The sequence below is a fragment of the Amphiprion ocellaris genome, chromosome 6 (genome assembly GCF_022539595.1).
Source record: "Amphiprion ocellaris isolate individual 3 ecotype Okinawa chromosome 6, ASM2253959v1, whole genome shotgun sequence".
NCBI classification, from domain to species: Eukaryota; Metazoa; Chordata; class Actinopteri; family Pomacentridae; genus Amphiprion; species Amphiprion ocellaris.
This window is the reverse complement of record NC_072771.1, coordinates 38,459,859-38,476,908: the sequence shown is the minus strand read 5'-3', so window position 1 is coordinate 38,476,908 and position 17,050 is coordinate 38,459,859. Positions and strand designations below refer to the sequence as shown.

Genomic DNA, 17,050 nt, shown 5'->3' with positions numbered 1-17,050 from the left:
ACGCACCTCTGCTTATTATAATGTGTTTGTCCGAAAATGCTTTGTGCCACACAGAACAAGGTAGAGATGCCAGAAAATATTGACAGACTGATTAACACACTGTTGGATAAACACTGGATATCAATACAGTGGAATAAAGTGGAGAAAATCTGTGCTTGATAGTAGGGCTGCCACTAACGACGAATCGATGAATCGCCTGAGCACAATACGTCATCCATCCTATACAACAGATCAGCGTTGGTACAAATAATAAACCTTTTAAATTTGATTATTTATTGGCCAGACACCACGTATTACTCACAGCCATGACTGACTAATGACACTTCATACAAAGTGCTACAATTCTTTCTTCTGGTGGAGAACTGATTTGTATTCAGCTTGTTTCTGTCAAGTAGGGCTGCAACTAATGACGAATCGCCTGAGCACGATACGTCATCAAAAGCGGAAGTGAGCACGGAATGCAACAGAAATCACTATCCGAGCGGAGCACAGAACACGCACGGACATCCGCTTTGTATCGTGCATATATTATATATGCATATATAACATATGCACGATACAGCGCGGACATCCTGTGCAGACATCCGCGCTGTATCATGCATATATAATATATGCACGATACAAAGCGGATGTCCGTGCGTGTTCCGTGCTCCGCTCGGATAGTGATTTCTGTTGCATTCCGTGCTCACTTCCGCTTTTGATGACGTATCGTGCTCAGGCGATTCGTCATTAGTAGCAGCCCTACTTGACAGAAACAAGCTGAATACAAATCAGTTCTCCGCCAGAAGAAAGCAACATCCGACGAATAATCACTCCTTGAGCTTCCTCATCCTACCTTCTTTCTCTTCTTCCTCCTCTTCTTCTCCTTGGCGGCTTGAGCAGCTTTGTGTTCATACACCAGGGTGGTGAGGTTGGCCACGTATTCATCAGTCTGCTGCAGCAAGTAGGCCAGACGCTTGTCTTTCTTTTGGTCAATCAGTTTTCGGTAGCCTTCCTCATCTTCTGCCTGAAAGAGGGAGAACGACAAAAAGTTATTAGTGGGAAAAGATTAGAGCATCTTTAGTTATTTTTTATAGCCTGATAATATTCATTTAAAGCCAGTTAGGCTACACTTTGTGATCAGTGCCGTCTGGTGTACTAATGCATCCATCCTATACAACAGATCAGCGTTGGTGCAAATAATGCAAATAATAAACCTTTTAAATTTGATTATTTATTGGCCAGACACCACGTATTACTCACAGCCATGACTGACTAATGACACTTAATACAAAGTGCTACAATTCCAATATGTGCCTCTGATCATAAACAAAAGTTCTGCACACTGACTGTCAGACATTTACATCAAGTAAATTCATATTGGAGCATAAATACCACTTGTACAAGCTGATAAATTGCTTACTGTAAAGAAGTGATGTGTAATTACCGCCTAATGAAAACAATAATTCCAATGTAGTCGCACATATTTAGACCATTCTCATGCACCAACAAAGGGCTGCGTTGAATGGCCTGGCCTATTATTCAGCTAAAGGGGAAATAAAGAAGTTCTGTCGTGTTTGTGTTTCTTTAAACCAACCACAAGAGGGGGGTGAGTAAAGCAACTTTTAGGAGAGGCCTGACTTCTTTTCATGTGGGTGGCAAAAAGTGCTGTTTGGAATATGTCAGCTGATGTCAGTTAGACCAATCAACAAATGATTCAACCAGCAGAGCCATTATAAAGTGTGCATCTACGTGGACAGCCATATGTTTAATTCTAAGAAAGGAGTTTTATTCTGGGCTGCACAGTGGCTTGGTGGTTAGCACTGACGCCTTGTAGCTCAAAGATCCTGGTTTGCATCCTGGGATCTTTCTGCATGAAGTCTCCATGTTCTCCTGTACATGTGTGGGTTTTCTCCAGGTTCTCCAGCTTCCTCCCACAGTCCAGAAACATGCTGAGATAAATTGGTGATTCTAAATTATCTGTAGGTATGAATGTGAGTGTGTTTGTTTGTCTCCATGTGCAGCCCTGCGACAGACTGATGACCTATCCAGGTGTCCCCTGCCTTCACCCTCAGTCAGCTGGGATAGACTCCAGCCCCCCTACGACCCTAACGAGGATTAAGTGATGTATAGATAATGGATGAATGGAGTTTTATTCTGGGTTTCAGCTCCTTACCATGAGTCTCCTCATCCTCTCCTTCTCAATTCTCTCAGTCTCCTTCTTCTGCTCCCGCTCTGTGTTGGTGTGCCAGGTGGCGATGGCTCTGGTGAGTTTCTGCATTTTGCCAGACACTGAACGGTGATAATCCTTGAAGTCCTTGGCATGCTGAAGGATACTGTTGAGATATTCCTGAAAAACACAAAACTTCTTTCAGCACACAAGCGATTCTGACAGCATGGCACATAACAGAGAGAAATCAATATGCACTGTGTTACCATTCTTCAGTTTGTCATCCTCTTTAGATTAACATGCAGGAACTTTGAGATGATGTCACCTTGCTCCCAGCTTTCTAATTTGTTTTGGATGTGCGAGAAATTAAACCAATACTGGGTTCTAATGTTTCCATGGCATTGCAATTTTCACAACAAGAACAATATGGTGAAAAACTGCTGTTCAATTTTGTCTGTAAGCTTTAAAAACACGTCTCTGCTGTTCCCTGAGGATCATTATTTGGACCCGAGCGTGAATCACCTGATGTTTCTGTCTGCGTTTCTTTTCCTGCTCGAGCTTCTGCTGCTTCTCCAGCTTCTCCGTCATACGAGCCTCCCTCAGCGTCTGCCGCTTGCTGCGCCTGTAAGCCTTCGAGTTGAGGGCCGTCTCCAGGGTCGTGTCTCGCCTCATACAGGCCACGACGTCCTGCCTCAGCTGGAGATACATGCAGGTTACACATCAAACGCCACTTTCAAGTACATTAATACTGACAAAACTGTACATGTTAAATCAGTTTGGATCAGTAAGCAAAACTTAACAATATAGTACATGAACAAACACTTCTGAGGCACCTATACGTTTTTGTTAAACCTAAAATGATCATTTAAGAAACAACGTATTTAACACATTCATAGCTTTGAATTAGGAATATTTTCTCATTTAATAGATCTATTTTCCAACATATACTAGAATATGTGCTATATCATTATTTTTCTACTTGCAAACAAATCAGTGCAATATTAATACTTCTCTCAGTACTTCTAATTATGAAAGAATCTCCACAATACCACTGATATGTTCAATACTGCTATTTCTAGAACTTATGTATTCTTTAAATGTTGGTACTCTAACCTTGGCTGCTGTAAAATGCAAATGACCCCACTGTGGGATTAATAAAGGCTTATCTTTGACTGAATTAATGACCAAGATTGCTGCTAAAGTAACTGTCTATCTTATGTTTCGTGTGATATTTATTGTTTTCATTTTATTTTATTGTTTTTTTTGCGCCTTTACTGTTTTTATTGCATTTTTATTATTGTTTTGTTTTTTATTTTTTAAAAACAAAATAAAAACATTTATTTTAATTTGTTTTTTATTGTTTGCTTATTGTGAATGCTTGTGTAAGTTGCTGCACAACAAATCGCCCTTCAAGCGACAAATAATAAAGTTGAAGTGGATCTTATCTTGTGCTATTTTGAAGAAGCTGACGAACTTTAACAGAAAGAACTTCCATAAATTAAAAAATAATGAAGTCCTGAGATGCTGGTAACCCGTAATCAATTATACTCAAATCATAATAATCAAATCTAATCATAATTTGTTATATTTTCAACATAAATGTATTTTTTAAACATTTATAATAAATTTTCTGACTGCAAGAACTGTCAAATCCTACTGTCTAGACATAACTTGATACAAATGAGAGGAAATGCTATTCTTCTAATGACACAAGAACCAATTTTACCTCTGGACCTGTCCTAAAATAGTCCATAAAGAATAAAGCCCAGGGTTTAAAATTAACATTTACTGTGTGAATTCAGTATTAAATGGACTATACTTCTACCGTACAGCACTCATACAGCAGGTTTTCTGACCCAGTGTCAGTGATAACAACAGTGAACCTCTTCCTAGACCAGAGTAAAGGCTTTACATTCATTAAACATGAATGGTGGCAGCTGTTTTGTACCTGCCGCTGGAAGTTGAGCAGACGCAGCGCTTTGAGCTCCACTGTGGCTTTAGTCCTCAGGTCAGGAGGCAGTGAGCCCGGCAGACTTTCCAGCTCCTGGATTCGATGTGCAATCCGAGCCTGTAGCCTGAAAACCATGACGAAGATATTGTCAAAGTGTAGCACACTGGACTAAAATGAGCCAAAAAATACTAACCTGGGAAACCCGCATAAAAATATGCATTGAAGAGAGAGGGAGGGATTTTACAAGAACTGGTATTTTGTTACCACATGTATGGCAAACTTCTGAAAACATAACGGTATTTGTTTTTCCATGGCACCGAATGCGTCAGTTACTGGATACAGGTACTGGAAATACTGGAAATAACAACATGAGGATTGGTGCCAGCAAGTGCAGGCACGACAACAGGCTTGCTGTAATTTGTGCAAAAAATAAATACAAAAATAGCCACAAGAGATATTTTTTGAGTTTGATTTGAGCAGCATTAAATACAGGCATGAGGATTCTGTACATTTTATATTAACATGTCATCAAAATCAACCCCATTTTCCATTTATCATGCACCTACTAAAAACTCAATGGTTCTGGCTTAAAACTAACTACAAACATACTTTTACATTTGTTGCCTCTTTCTGTCTCCTCTGACTTTCGAGCTTATAAAAACCAAACTGTACAGACTGACATTTGTATAATATTTAATAATGTCTTCTTAATGTTTTGTTGTCTTTTCAAATTTTTTTCATTGCCTTTTTTAGTGTTTTATTTTTGCTTACTTTTGTGAGGCACCTTGCTATTTTGACTTCTAAAGATGCTATTGAAGCAAAGTTTATTATTATTATTATTATTATTATTATTATTATTATTATTATTATTATTATTATTATTATTATTATTATTGATGGCAAAACATCATATTCTGAAATGTTACCGTTATTGCTTGTGAGTTGTGACAGCTCTGTGTATTGTAGCGATGCTCCACACACTGGTTTAACTCATAATGTGAGCTCTCATACACTACCATCACTACTGTTCAGTCTGTTATTGTGCCGCTGTGTGCAGCACAATTTCCAAATGAATGAGAACATGATAAAATACATTCATTAGATTGCTTTTTCAAAATTTAAAATAATGAAAAGTTGGTAGGTACTGGTGCAAAATGCCAAATTTATGGGATCAAGTCATCCCTAGATAGAAGTGCACTTTTTAAGACTGCATCAGTTCTGTAACCCTAATGGTAGAAATTTGCATTAAAGTTTGCATTTTGTTGTATTTTGACCCTCTCCTTAAGTTTGCCTTTGGAACTGCTCGGTGTGCAGGGACACTTCTGTGGGGATGTCCGGTCGTGGCCCTGTTCATCGAGCAGGTCAGATGCTTTCTAGCGGATTTCTTGTCTTGGGAGGCCAAAAAGGAGGGGGACTGGCGATGGCACTGGCTGTTCGGGGTCTCAGAGAAAAAACAGGAGGTGAACAAAAACCTACTAAACATTGTCCTCGGATTGGCGATACATGTGACTGTCGTGGCAAGGAATTATGCCTTGTTTGAGGACAAAGCAATCAATAGGTGGAGCTTGTTTAGAAACATACTCAAATCTCAAATTAGAGTGTTTAAGGATGAAAGCGGCTTTGAGGGGGTGTTTATGAACCATGCAAAGCTATTGCTTAATGAGGAGGGAAAAAAATTGCCTTTCAGTTTTAAGGAGAGAATATATTGAAAAAGGGAGCATGTTTTTTTGAGGGTGTTATCATTTTTTGTTTATGGATTTTTGTTTATGAAGGCACTTTAAAAGTTAATGAGTTACTTTGTAAGTGAATCTGGCTTTTTTGGGGGGTGTCTCTGAATTGTTTGAGTGGGTGGTCCATGTGTATAAACTGTTTGGAGGGTGTGGAATCCAAGTAGGAGGGTGGGGTGATTTTATGCTTAAAGAACGGGGTTTGTTTTTCTTTCTTTTTTTTTTTTTTAAACAATTGTCAGTTTTGTGGGATCTTTTGTATTTTTGGTGTGAAATACTTGCAAATATTGGTTGGAATTTTTTATGGTAGAATGTGTACAATAATGTGAAATAAAATTTTTGTCAGAATTTTGCACTTTTGATAATAAAAGAGAAAAAAAAAAAGTTTGCCTTCGGCAGAGTAGATAAATGTAGGAAACCTAAAAGGAAATTTACTACAGAACATAATCTAAACACTGATTATGTTGGTCACAACAATGAAAACTATCAAATAGATCAGTAATATATAAACATTATTTCTAGGAGGATGAGTTGATATAAACATAGATTCTGGCTGTTTTGTTACCTGATATCTCTGCTGCAGGGATCCTGTGAGCTGTTTACTTACTCTCACTCAGGATTGATTCAGCAAAGCAGAAAATCCATACATATTAAACTGTACATATATTGTCATATTTCAATATAGTTTCTCTCACCTCACACTAACCTAAGGGGAAATTGCATAAAAGTGGACAACATCTTTAATTGTTTTGATAATACAATTTCCCAGCTGCCTCAGATGCTTATTAATAAATTACTACAGTGTGATACTACCAAAGTCGTTATTTTTCCCAATAAATTCACAAAGGTACTATCTGTTGAGACGGTCTAATGGGACAGACAGAGGCTGGCTCTCTCTGGTTTCACCGCATTTCTAGACCAATACAACTTGTCAAGGGTGATCTGAGAACATGAGGATGGGATCATCAAAACAACGGCCTTGAATTCAAATAAAGAGAAACAAGCCTGAGGGCTGGATCAGGAGATAAAGGTCTGTGGAGCTTCCCTCGTGTCTCCACCAGTCATGTCTGTTGTCAGCAAATGATACAGCCTGTGGACTGATATCACAGGGGATAACAGTGAGCTATGATTGGTTATGTACAGCACCTTCACCAAAGGCCACAGGGGCTCCGACGAATGATGTTTTTTGTATGATTAACTTCACAGGCACAACAAATAAGCTGAACCTTTTCAAACACACGTCTCAATCTGGAATTGTGTTGGCAATCTTTGATGTCAGAAGTGTGAGTCAATTTCCTGTAAAGTCACGACATCAATCTATCTGAATGAAAGCTCATAAGACTTCCTCGCACACAGCTCAGGTGGGAAATAAATCTATTTAAATTACCAGCAACAGTATGCAAAAGGTTAAACACATGTCACTCTCCATCGTGCACAAACACCAGAAAATTCCTTACACTTGCAATATGTGCAGCGTGAATAACAATGTGCACTGTCAAATACACACCGGTCTGTTCATGCAGGTCTCTCTAGTTATTTCAAGGACTGGATCTCAACTAGGGCTGCCACAAACGACGCGTCGACTAATCGCCTGAGCACGATACATCATCAAAAGCGGAAGTGAGCGCGCAATGCAACAGAAATCACCGTCCGAGTGGAGCGCGGAACACGCATGGACATCCGCGCTGTATCGTGCATATATAGTATATGCATATATTATATACGCACAATACAGCGTGGACATCCGCGTTTACGATACAGCGCGGACATCCGCGTTGCATCGCGCATATACTATATATGCACGATACAGCGCGGATGTCCATGCGTGTTCCGCGCTCCACTCGGACGGTGATTTCTGTTGCATTGCGCGCTCACTTCCGCTTTTGATGACGTATCGTGCTCAGGCGATTCGTCGACGCGTCGTTTGTGGCAGCCTTAATCTCAACACAGAAAATCACCTTTAAACTCTCACTTGCTGCTGAGTTCTAAGAAAGGGTGAATTGAAGTTCCAATTCAATCTGTAGTTGTTCAAAAACAAAATGTATTTCACAGAACCCAGCAGCTAAAACAGTCTTTTGTTTTTTAAGAACAGGAAAAGGTGAAGGAAGTAGAAAACTTCAAATTGTCAAATGTTTCTTGCTAATAACCTATCAAAAGACAAAAATACTGTGATTAAAGTATGATTTTGGAACATAACAATGAAAAAACACAAAATAAATATAAATAGCAATATTTTTGCATATAATTCCTGCCTTTGCACACATCCCTTGCTTGTTAGCATATGACAGTGGATCCATTATTCATCACTCACACATTCTCACTCTGGTGGTGGTAAACTACATTTGTAGCCACAGCTGCCCTGGGGCAGACTGACGGAAACATGGCTGCCAATGGCTGCGCCTACGGCCCCTCCGACCACCACCAACCGCCGACCCTTCCATCATTGGACGACCTGCTCTACCACCTGAGCCACAGCCGCCCACATATACCTGTACTCTCTCTCCTGCAGGATTCCCACTGGGTCCAGGCCCTGGGGCTTCTGGATCGGCGTGATGCGGTTCTGCTTCTGCTGCATCTGGAGCATGGGGGACACCTGCTGCCCAGGAGGCTGAGGGGTTGCTGAACCCCCTGGTATCGGCCCAGCTGGTACACCGGAGGTCTGAGGTGGTGCAGGGGACGGGCGACCGCTGGCAACAGGGGTGAGGTGTTTCTGCACATTGGCCTGATTTTCACCAACCTGACCTGGAGACCAAAGACTCTGTTGGTTATCAGATCCAGTCCACATTTTCAAAAAGTAAAAATAATACTGAGAGGCTAGTTTTTATAAATGTACACTGACGTTTAGAAGTTTAGGGTCACTTAGAAATGTGATTATTTTTGAAAGAAAAGCAGTTTTTTCCAATGAAGATAACATTAATCAGAAATCCAGTCTGGACATTGTTAATATGGTAAATGACTACCATACTTTCCGGACTATAAGCCGCTACTTTTTTTCTCACGCTTCGAACCCTGCGGCTTAAACGATACGGCTAATGTATAGATTTTTATGGGCGAGCTTCATGCCGTCGTCACATCAGAATGAAATTACCAAACAGGTCACAGTGGAGCAATGAAATTTCGACTTAAATCAAACGCACTCACACTAAATTCATCAGATCAGTCATTTTGCGCTTCATGCACACAGCCTCATCATGGAATTACATCAAGACGATCTAATTCAACTAAGTATGAACACTATATGAGATACAACAGGTATAACAAGAAAAGCACAGTACTCCACCAAGACTGCTCAGCCTTTGCATCATTTCTGATGGATGAAATCTTTAATAAAAAATGACCTTGCACTGAGCACAGGCGTGTGTTTTGCATGTGTATGTTATGTACAGATACCGCATCGCGTGAGCTAAATATGTAGCGGGCGGTGATGGGACTCAGAAACACCCCCACAATTTAATCTATTGCTCCTTGTATCATTTCCAATGTATCAGTCCACAGCGGTGGATTTTCCTGGTTTTCAAGGTGTTTGCTGTGATATTGTATCTAGTATCAGTATGTAGACATAGACAGATCTGTACATAAATTAACCCTTCATTAAACCCATTACATGTCCCTTTTCACTTCCACTGACTGGCACCTCCACACAGCAATAAGGGTCTTTTCCCTGTCTGCTCTGGCTCAAAGAAGACTTTCTCATTTTCTAGTCACCCATCCAGTGACTCATTAAATCACTCTGAATCTTGTATCTCACCTGGGCCAATTTGTTGTCAGAGAGTCTTCCAGGGAATACTGATATTTTTACTACCTAATTTTTCCATGTTAAATTGAGCTCAGGGGAAGTTGAGATTTGTTCCTTTTGAATGTTGGGCTTTTGGACTTATTTACTAATTTAGACTTTCTCTTCTTCTTGAAATACTTTTGCATAGTGAACCATTAATCTATTCATATATGCTGGAAACTGGAGTCTTAATTTGCAGAGAAAATATTTGCATTAAGCCATTAGTCAGACGATGCCATTATTTTGGAGTATATGGCACGCAGCAGCATTATTTTTCTTAACTGAAAAGTTTTATCTCTCTCACGGTATGTCATTACATGATTTATTATGAATCGTGCCGCTAATACATTTGTAAAATAGAAGATTTGGTAAAAATGCTACGATAATTGCACTTGCAGAGACCCACAAAAAGCCTGATTTTGGCACTGGTTTTTGTGGTTGATCCCTCTTGTAGTTTACTCAGAGAATTGCAGACAACTGGAAGGGCTTTTAGTGAAGAAAACTTTCCTTAAAGTATTAATCAGTGATTTAATTCCAATGGCAGCTATGATCCTTCCATCTGGTCATCCAGACTTAAAGTCTAATGTTCATAGCAAATAATTAAACCAGAATTATCACATCTATACATCTACCAACCAGTAAAGCAGCTGCAGTTTATGTCCCTATCTGCCCAGTCTTATTTTTTTCAATATAAAATGTCATCACTTAACAATAAGTGTAGATATTTGACATGAGCATACGAATTCTTGAGTTGGGGTCAAAAATGCCCACACTTTTGACCAAGAAAATCCCATCAGTTCATTTTCTAATCTAAGTCAACATTTGTGCCAAATTTGAATAAAGTCCCTCCAGATGTAAAACAGATATTGCGTTGAGGAAAATGGGATGAATACACCTATAGACAGACGTACAACCTAAAAAAAAAAAAAAAGAACCTAAACATTAAAAAGAACGCTTCAATAGCTTGCAAATTAGACAGAAAGAGGGAGAAAACCTCCTTAAATCACAAAAACCTGAAAACTGTATTGAAAATTGACTCACCCAAACAGGTGTTTATTTTACTATAGCATCAATATGAACATATTCACCAAATGTCTCTGTATTACACATCTCCCAGTAAGGATTCCTGTCTTGTTTGAGAACATATTCCAGCACGGACATCCCTCTTTGCAACAGAAAATAATGTGGTATGTTCAAAGCCAGCGTGGAAAGATGCTGCAACCTTTGATCCTTTCCCGCTGTGACGTCCAGCTTTAAAGATTTCACTGTAGTGTCTTTTTAAAGAGAATCTGAAGTGCAGCTGTACATCAAGCAGCAGTCTGTAGCCAAGTCGGCATCAAACCTTTCACTTTCACACATTTGACTGTAGTACGCGGAATGAAAAGATGTCAAACCTAATGTAGCTCAGTGGGCTATTAGCTCGACTGGTCATCTAAGCATAGACACACATCATGTAGAGTCAGGTGACAAATCAAAGGAAAAACCAACATAAAGGGAGGTGTACAACTCAGCATTGATTCTCCAAGTCTCTGTAACTCTACTGGAGGACGGAACACTATTCTTTCAAGAAACTATCCCCTCATTGTCATCTTGGAACAGATGACTGCGACCAGCACAGAAAAATTTCATTATTCAATAAAGGTAATCGCTCAGAGCAACTTTCTATTAATTTTCAGCGACCATTTCCTCTAAGTAGACAAGTGGAACCAAACCATGCCAGCAAAATGCCCCCCTACAGCCTAACAAAGCCCCTGGATCTGCACACTGCAGCGGTCAAGCATTCAGGTTTTTCCTTTAATTCGTCACCCGTCTGGAGATTGATGAAGTACTTACCATCAGACCAAGGCTTGGGTCCTGTGCTTTGATTGTGTCCTTGCAATGCTGGGGTTGGGCAGGGACTTGACTGCGGACCACCCATAGGTGCCATTGGCATACCTTTCAACACAATAACAATTTTTTTCCCCCATAATTTATAGATTGCATTTTTTAAGTGTGAGACAAAATTCTCCTTTTTTTGTGCTCTAAACAGACCATGCGAGCATGTGATAGGCTGGTAGCTACTGTTTGATGAAAGGTTTGTTTGGGTTTTTTAAGAAAATGTTCCACATAACTGTTTTAAATCACTGTAAACTGGACAAAAGTAGGTTATGGGCTGTTGGTCCAACAGAACAAGTTGTCTAAGTATGTCAACTTGGGTTCTATGACATTGCAATGATGGTTTTTAACTGTCTTGTAGCATTTTATGGCTTAGTGATTTTCAATTAAATTCCAAAAACGATCAGTAGCTTAAAGTCTGACGCTAGCAGCAAGTGGACCACAAATTCACACAGAAATACAATCCTAAACTGATTTATCATCAATCTTTGATGTTTAAAGATCCTGCGCTGCAAAAAGAAAAACCTGGACAACGAAGAGTCCCTTTCTTCATAAAGCAGCTTACAATATATTAGTTTTTAATGAAGTAAAGTTGTATCTTCCTACCTGGAGGCCTGTTGTAAGGGCTGGAACTAGGCGCCTGCTGCTGCTGCGGTGGTTGTTGTGGCTGCTGCTGCTGCATTGTCGGGAGGCTCCTCTTGCCCTGAACAGCCAGCTGGAGGTTTTCAGGCAGCGGCTGCCCACGTCCCAGGATCTTGTAGGCCAGAATCTGAGCCCTGAGCTGCTGCAGCTGGACCGGACTGAAAGCAGATGGTCCTCGCCCCTGCTGGGCCATGCTGGACAAGCCTCCTTGGGGATCCATGGGCATCATGGGGCCTGAGTGGGAAGGAGGCATGTGTGGAGGTGTAGGTCCACCTCCACCTCCTGACATGGGACTAGAAGCATGCTCATGGACTCCCGTGGGGGATGGATGAGGCGACATGTAACCTACAGCAGACAGAAAGGGATTTGGTGGTTTTATGAACCCAAAATTCACATCAGTAGCTTTAAAGCAGTGACTCACACCCTGAAGGTCGGAGGCAAAATTATTCAATTTTAGGGAGTGATAGAATGTTAACAAGACAGAATAGAGAAAAATACACACTCTTCTGCTTCTTTTCTTGTAAATTAAATATTTCACGTTTCAAAATTCGAGAAGTATTTAAATAAAGTACTCTCAGAAGGAGAAATCACCATTTGCTTGATTTGGTTACTTCTGGAGACTTATATAACTTTTTAAATGAATAACTAAAGCTAGTAAGACAACCAGGATCCATTTCTTTCTTTTACTTCTGTTAATAAACCCACTGCTTTACGTTTTATAACCAAAGGGATAAGATACCTTGGCTGTGCTGGTCCATAGGACTCTGTGGGGGCCCCATGCCACTGTGGAGAGATCTCATCCCCACGCCTTTCATGTGACCAAAGTGCATCGCCTCTGCCATCGACTTGTCATTCATCCCCTCCAGCGGCTGAAAATAGAAAAAAAAATGAAGATTTAGACATATGCATTATACATATTTCCTTCCCAAACTGTAATTTCTAATGTAACTGTGACTAAAAACTGTTTGTCGGTGTAATATCCCTCATACAGTTTATGATAGCTTTAGTGCACAGAGGCCTCAAGCCAAACATGTCAAAAAGCTCCAGCTAAACACATACAGTAGATAAATATCTCAAAACTATCTACAAAATATACACTTAATGAGTTGTATTGTCATTTTGCATACGTTGTTTTTCCATTTTTATTTTTTTTAATCATTTGTGATAACCACGAATGACAAGTGCAGCCCAACTGATCATTTTTATAATCAACCTATATGTAAAAAACTGAATATTTATGCTCAAAATAAACAGAAAAAGTCTTTTGTGCTATAATCTGCTCTGTAATTTTTTGCAACTTCATCAACATGTGCATCAGGCAGCACATGTATCAATACTGGCAGATATATTGGTTTGCCCAGTTTATCTGTAAGGCTCTGGCAAAGCATCCAATTAAAAAACAAACAGCATCCATTCAGCCTGTTGAAGGTAATGCAATATAAAATAAGAACTACAACACTTTCCTAGTGCAGCAGTGACACCAACAGACGCTCAACGGCAGCAAGCACACCTTACCTTGTGCATAGGATACATGTTGTCCTGAGAGTAATCACTTTGGCCTTGGCCCTGCATGCCATGAGGAGCGTTGGGCGTCCCAGGTCCGGGACTGGGTCCCATCATACTGTGAACAGAGCTTGGTGAGGGATCGGGTCCAGGGCTGGGGCCCAAGATGGGCCCTGGGGACAGACCTGCCCCAGGGGAAGGTCCAGGATGGGACATTCCACCTGAAGTGTCTGAAGGGGTGGACATCTACTGAGTAACTGGTAGGAAACCAGACAGCTGCAGGGAAAAAACAAACAAGAAACACGTGATTTTAATGCCATGCGAGCAATGAAAGACTAATACCATCAGTGGATGTAATGCATTTTAATATGCTAACGGTTATATAGCATTTTATATATGAAGAATGCCACATAATGCTTATCATGACTCAATAAACGGGTTTTTCAATAACCAGTGGATTAAGTCAGCTCATGTCTTGCAGTTTTAATAGAAACTGATTATGACAAGCTCCAAAAAAAGTTCCCTTTACTCTACACTGCTGTCTTGGATGTGATTATATTGTATAAATGAGGGCAGAACATAATGGAGAAAAATAATAGTACTATTATTCTGACACATATTGTGATGAGTCACTTTTAGTAGAAATGGTCATTTAGCTTCTTTTCCATTGAAGAAAAATAAAAACAATTATGTTTACTGTAAAAAAGAAATATGTTCCCATATGTGACTTGTCTATATCTTCACAATGCTTTATTTATGATGGTAGTACAGCTTAGCTTTTATAGCTAGACTAGCGTTAGTGTGTACCACGCTATTTGTAATGTGTGTTGTTCATAATTTATTTATTTACTGGTAGATGTGTGTTGTAACACTGCACATGCTCAACATAGCTCCATATGTCTGTCATTACTTCTGGTTCACAAGGAGGCTTAAAAACTAAAACTAAATTTAAACATATTACGGCGTAAGAATTATGTATGATTACAGTATTATTTGGGAATTACATTTTTTTCTTTACTAGAAAAAAATGCATTAAAAACACAACAATAATTTATTGTCAAATTATGTTTTAATGTCAATAATATAGAGGCTCTGTTTACAAGGTGGCTAAACAATAAACAAAACAAAATCTCTATAAACCGCTTGGAGTTTTACACAGGTACCTTTTTAGTGCCGTTTTTTTCAGTGTGTACTGTGTAAAATGTAGATTGAAATGCAACAAAAGCATAAAATAGAAGCATCCATACCAGTGTTGAACAGCTAATTAGAAACATCGAAACTATTTATAAATCATAGTATAAGCAAGTGCAATATCAAAAGCTCTAGAGCTGCATTTTTTCAGTAGAAGTAAAATGTGTCTAAAGTTGGGCTGCAACTAATGATTATTTTTATTGCTGATTACTCAATTCATTTGGCGTTTAAGTTTTTAAGCCTCCATGTGAACCAGAAGTAACGACAGACATATGGAGCTGCGTTGAGTATGTGCAGCGTTACAACACACATCTACCGGTAAATAAATAAATTACGAACAACACACGTTACAAATAGCGTGGTACAGATTAGCTTTTATAACTAGACTAGTGTGTTTCAGTCTCTGTACAGTTACAGTCATGAAGTTAGCTTTTATAACTAGACTCGTGTTAATGTGTTTCAGTCTCCGGACAGTTACAGTCCCGAACGTTAGCTCGGTAACAGCCAGTCCGAGTAACCGACTCTGATTGGATCATGGCTTCCACAAAACTGGTAGCCATCACGGACGTCCACACAAAATCAAAGTTAAAATGAAAGTCAAGCTCCTGACATGACCTTGCCAACACTTCGAGAGCCGCGATTTAACTTTAGCGTCACGTTAAGAAACACACGACTCCAACGAAACTAAATATTTGTGAGGTTTCGGTTTGTCGACCGTCGGAGAACTTAGCTAACCGCTAACTAGCTAACGCCAGCTAGCACAGCCCGCTAGCTGGCTTCACGCTCCTAACTGGTGAACTGTCAGAAAGTTTGGACAGTTAGCAGAGCGCAGAGTAATTTACATGTCGGTATTCATCGAGTACGAAGCGTCGTGTGTGGTTTTACCTTTCGGCCGAACTGAACCTGCACACAATTAGATGGAGTTATTCTAATGTTTCTTCAAAATATGACTGCTGTCCATAAGTTCACTCCCCCTTCGTGCTGTTTTGCTGACATATTTAGAGCGCTCCGCTGTCGCCATTACTGATTTGTCACTGTCAGCGGAAGTCCCGCCCAGTCGCTCCCTGATTGGCTGGATCCCTGTCAATCATTTTGTTGCGTTGTTTGGGCGTGTGGCAGCTCTGTAACTATTGCTGTAACTTTCTGTAGGACCATGACTGCAAAGGACGATTCCACTCATGTAAAACTATATTACAGACTTAAAGAGTTTGCTTTAAGCCTCAGACAGTGACTTTCTTGAGATCTTAAAAGTAATAATTGCACCATTTTCACTTTAAGATAGATAGATAGATAGATAGATAGATAGATAGATAGTTAGACAGATAGATAGTGTCGTGTTCTTTAATTGAACAAAATAACGTGGGACAACTGTGTGGTGTCAACATGAGGCTTTTTACTGAGCAGCCGGGGCAGGCCGACAACAAACTGACGTTACAGCGTCGGCTACGTCACACGTTAGGTGCGTGCCCAAAGAGTATTAACAACACAAGATAATACTGTGCTATAGAATACACCACATCTCCCTTTTTATAAAACAAAAACACATTTTTGTTTCACTTTTTTTTTTCTTTCTTTTGAATTGTACACATTCCATCTAACTTTTTCTTTTTTTTCAAAATGTTTTAGTTACACTTCTAAACTTTGAATGCATACCAAACACATTTAGCTTTTACTATGCAAAAACACAACTCTTATCAATAGCTTGCCTCAACATCTCTACTGAATACCACAGATATGAACAGTCTGTGTATTAACATTAACACTTCTTCACAAATCTAGCCTTTTAGGTTTAACAACAGCTCTTCCTGATCTAGTTCTCACAACATCAGTGTTTGCAGGAGTATCTAGGGATACACTTGGTTTTAGCTGCATTTGCTCAGTTGGTACATCTGATACACTCTGTTGTTTTTCACACTTTTCATGCAGAGGAATCAAATGCAAGCGATTACGTCGCACAGTCCCTTGTGGTAAGTCTACTGTGTAAGATCTTGGCGTAGAGTGACTCTGAACAACAGTGCCTGGTGTTTTAGCATCAGTCACCCACACTTGTTCTCCTGGTGATAAATTTGCCAAAGGTTTTACACGATGTCGCCTGTTGTAGTTTGAGATGTCAGACATCCTCTTCTCCTTTTCCTTCTGAGCGAGAGTGGCGCTGTCGGGCAGAGTTGGGGCTAGCTGAGATGGAAGGATCGGCAGTGTCGTCCGCAGGCGTCTGCCCATAAGGAGTTCAGCAGGAC

At 39.9% G+C, this 17,050-nt stretch overlaps 1 protein-coding gene across 1 annotated transcript in view; it reads right to left on the bottom strand.

Annotated features, from left to right (window-relative positions):
- smarca2 (SWI/SNF related, matrix associated, actin dependent regulator of chromatin, subfamily a, member 2) overlaps positions 1 to 15,837 on the bottom strand; it is an 85,825-nt gene extending 69,988 nt beyond the window's left edge. The window contains exons 1-10 of the mRNA XM_023279410.3: positions 15,699 to 15,837; positions 13,635 to 13,898; positions 12,859 to 12,988; positions 12,084 to 12,464; positions 11,436 to 11,537; positions 8,317 to 8,569; positions 4,098 to 4,224; positions 2,672 to 2,845; positions 2,156 to 2,329; positions 836 to 1,006 (exon numbers count right to left, since the gene is read on the bottom strand). Of these exons, the coding sequence (XP_023135178.2) occupies positions 836 to 1,006; positions 2,156 to 2,329; positions 2,672 to 2,845; positions 4,098 to 4,224; positions 8,317 to 8,569; positions 11,436 to 11,537; positions 12,084 to 12,464; positions 12,859 to 12,988; positions 13,635 to 13,868 (1,746 nt within the window). The 5' untranslated portion in view covers positions 13,869 to 13,898; positions 15,699 to 15,837. The remainder of the gene's footprint in view (positions 1 to 835; positions 1,007 to 2,155; positions 2,330 to 2,671; positions 2,846 to 4,097; positions 4,225 to 8,316; positions 8,570 to 11,435; positions 11,538 to 12,083; positions 12,465 to 12,858; positions 12,989 to 13,634; positions 13,899 to 15,698) is intronic.
- Positions 15,838 to 17,050: the final 1,213 nt, after the last annotated feature.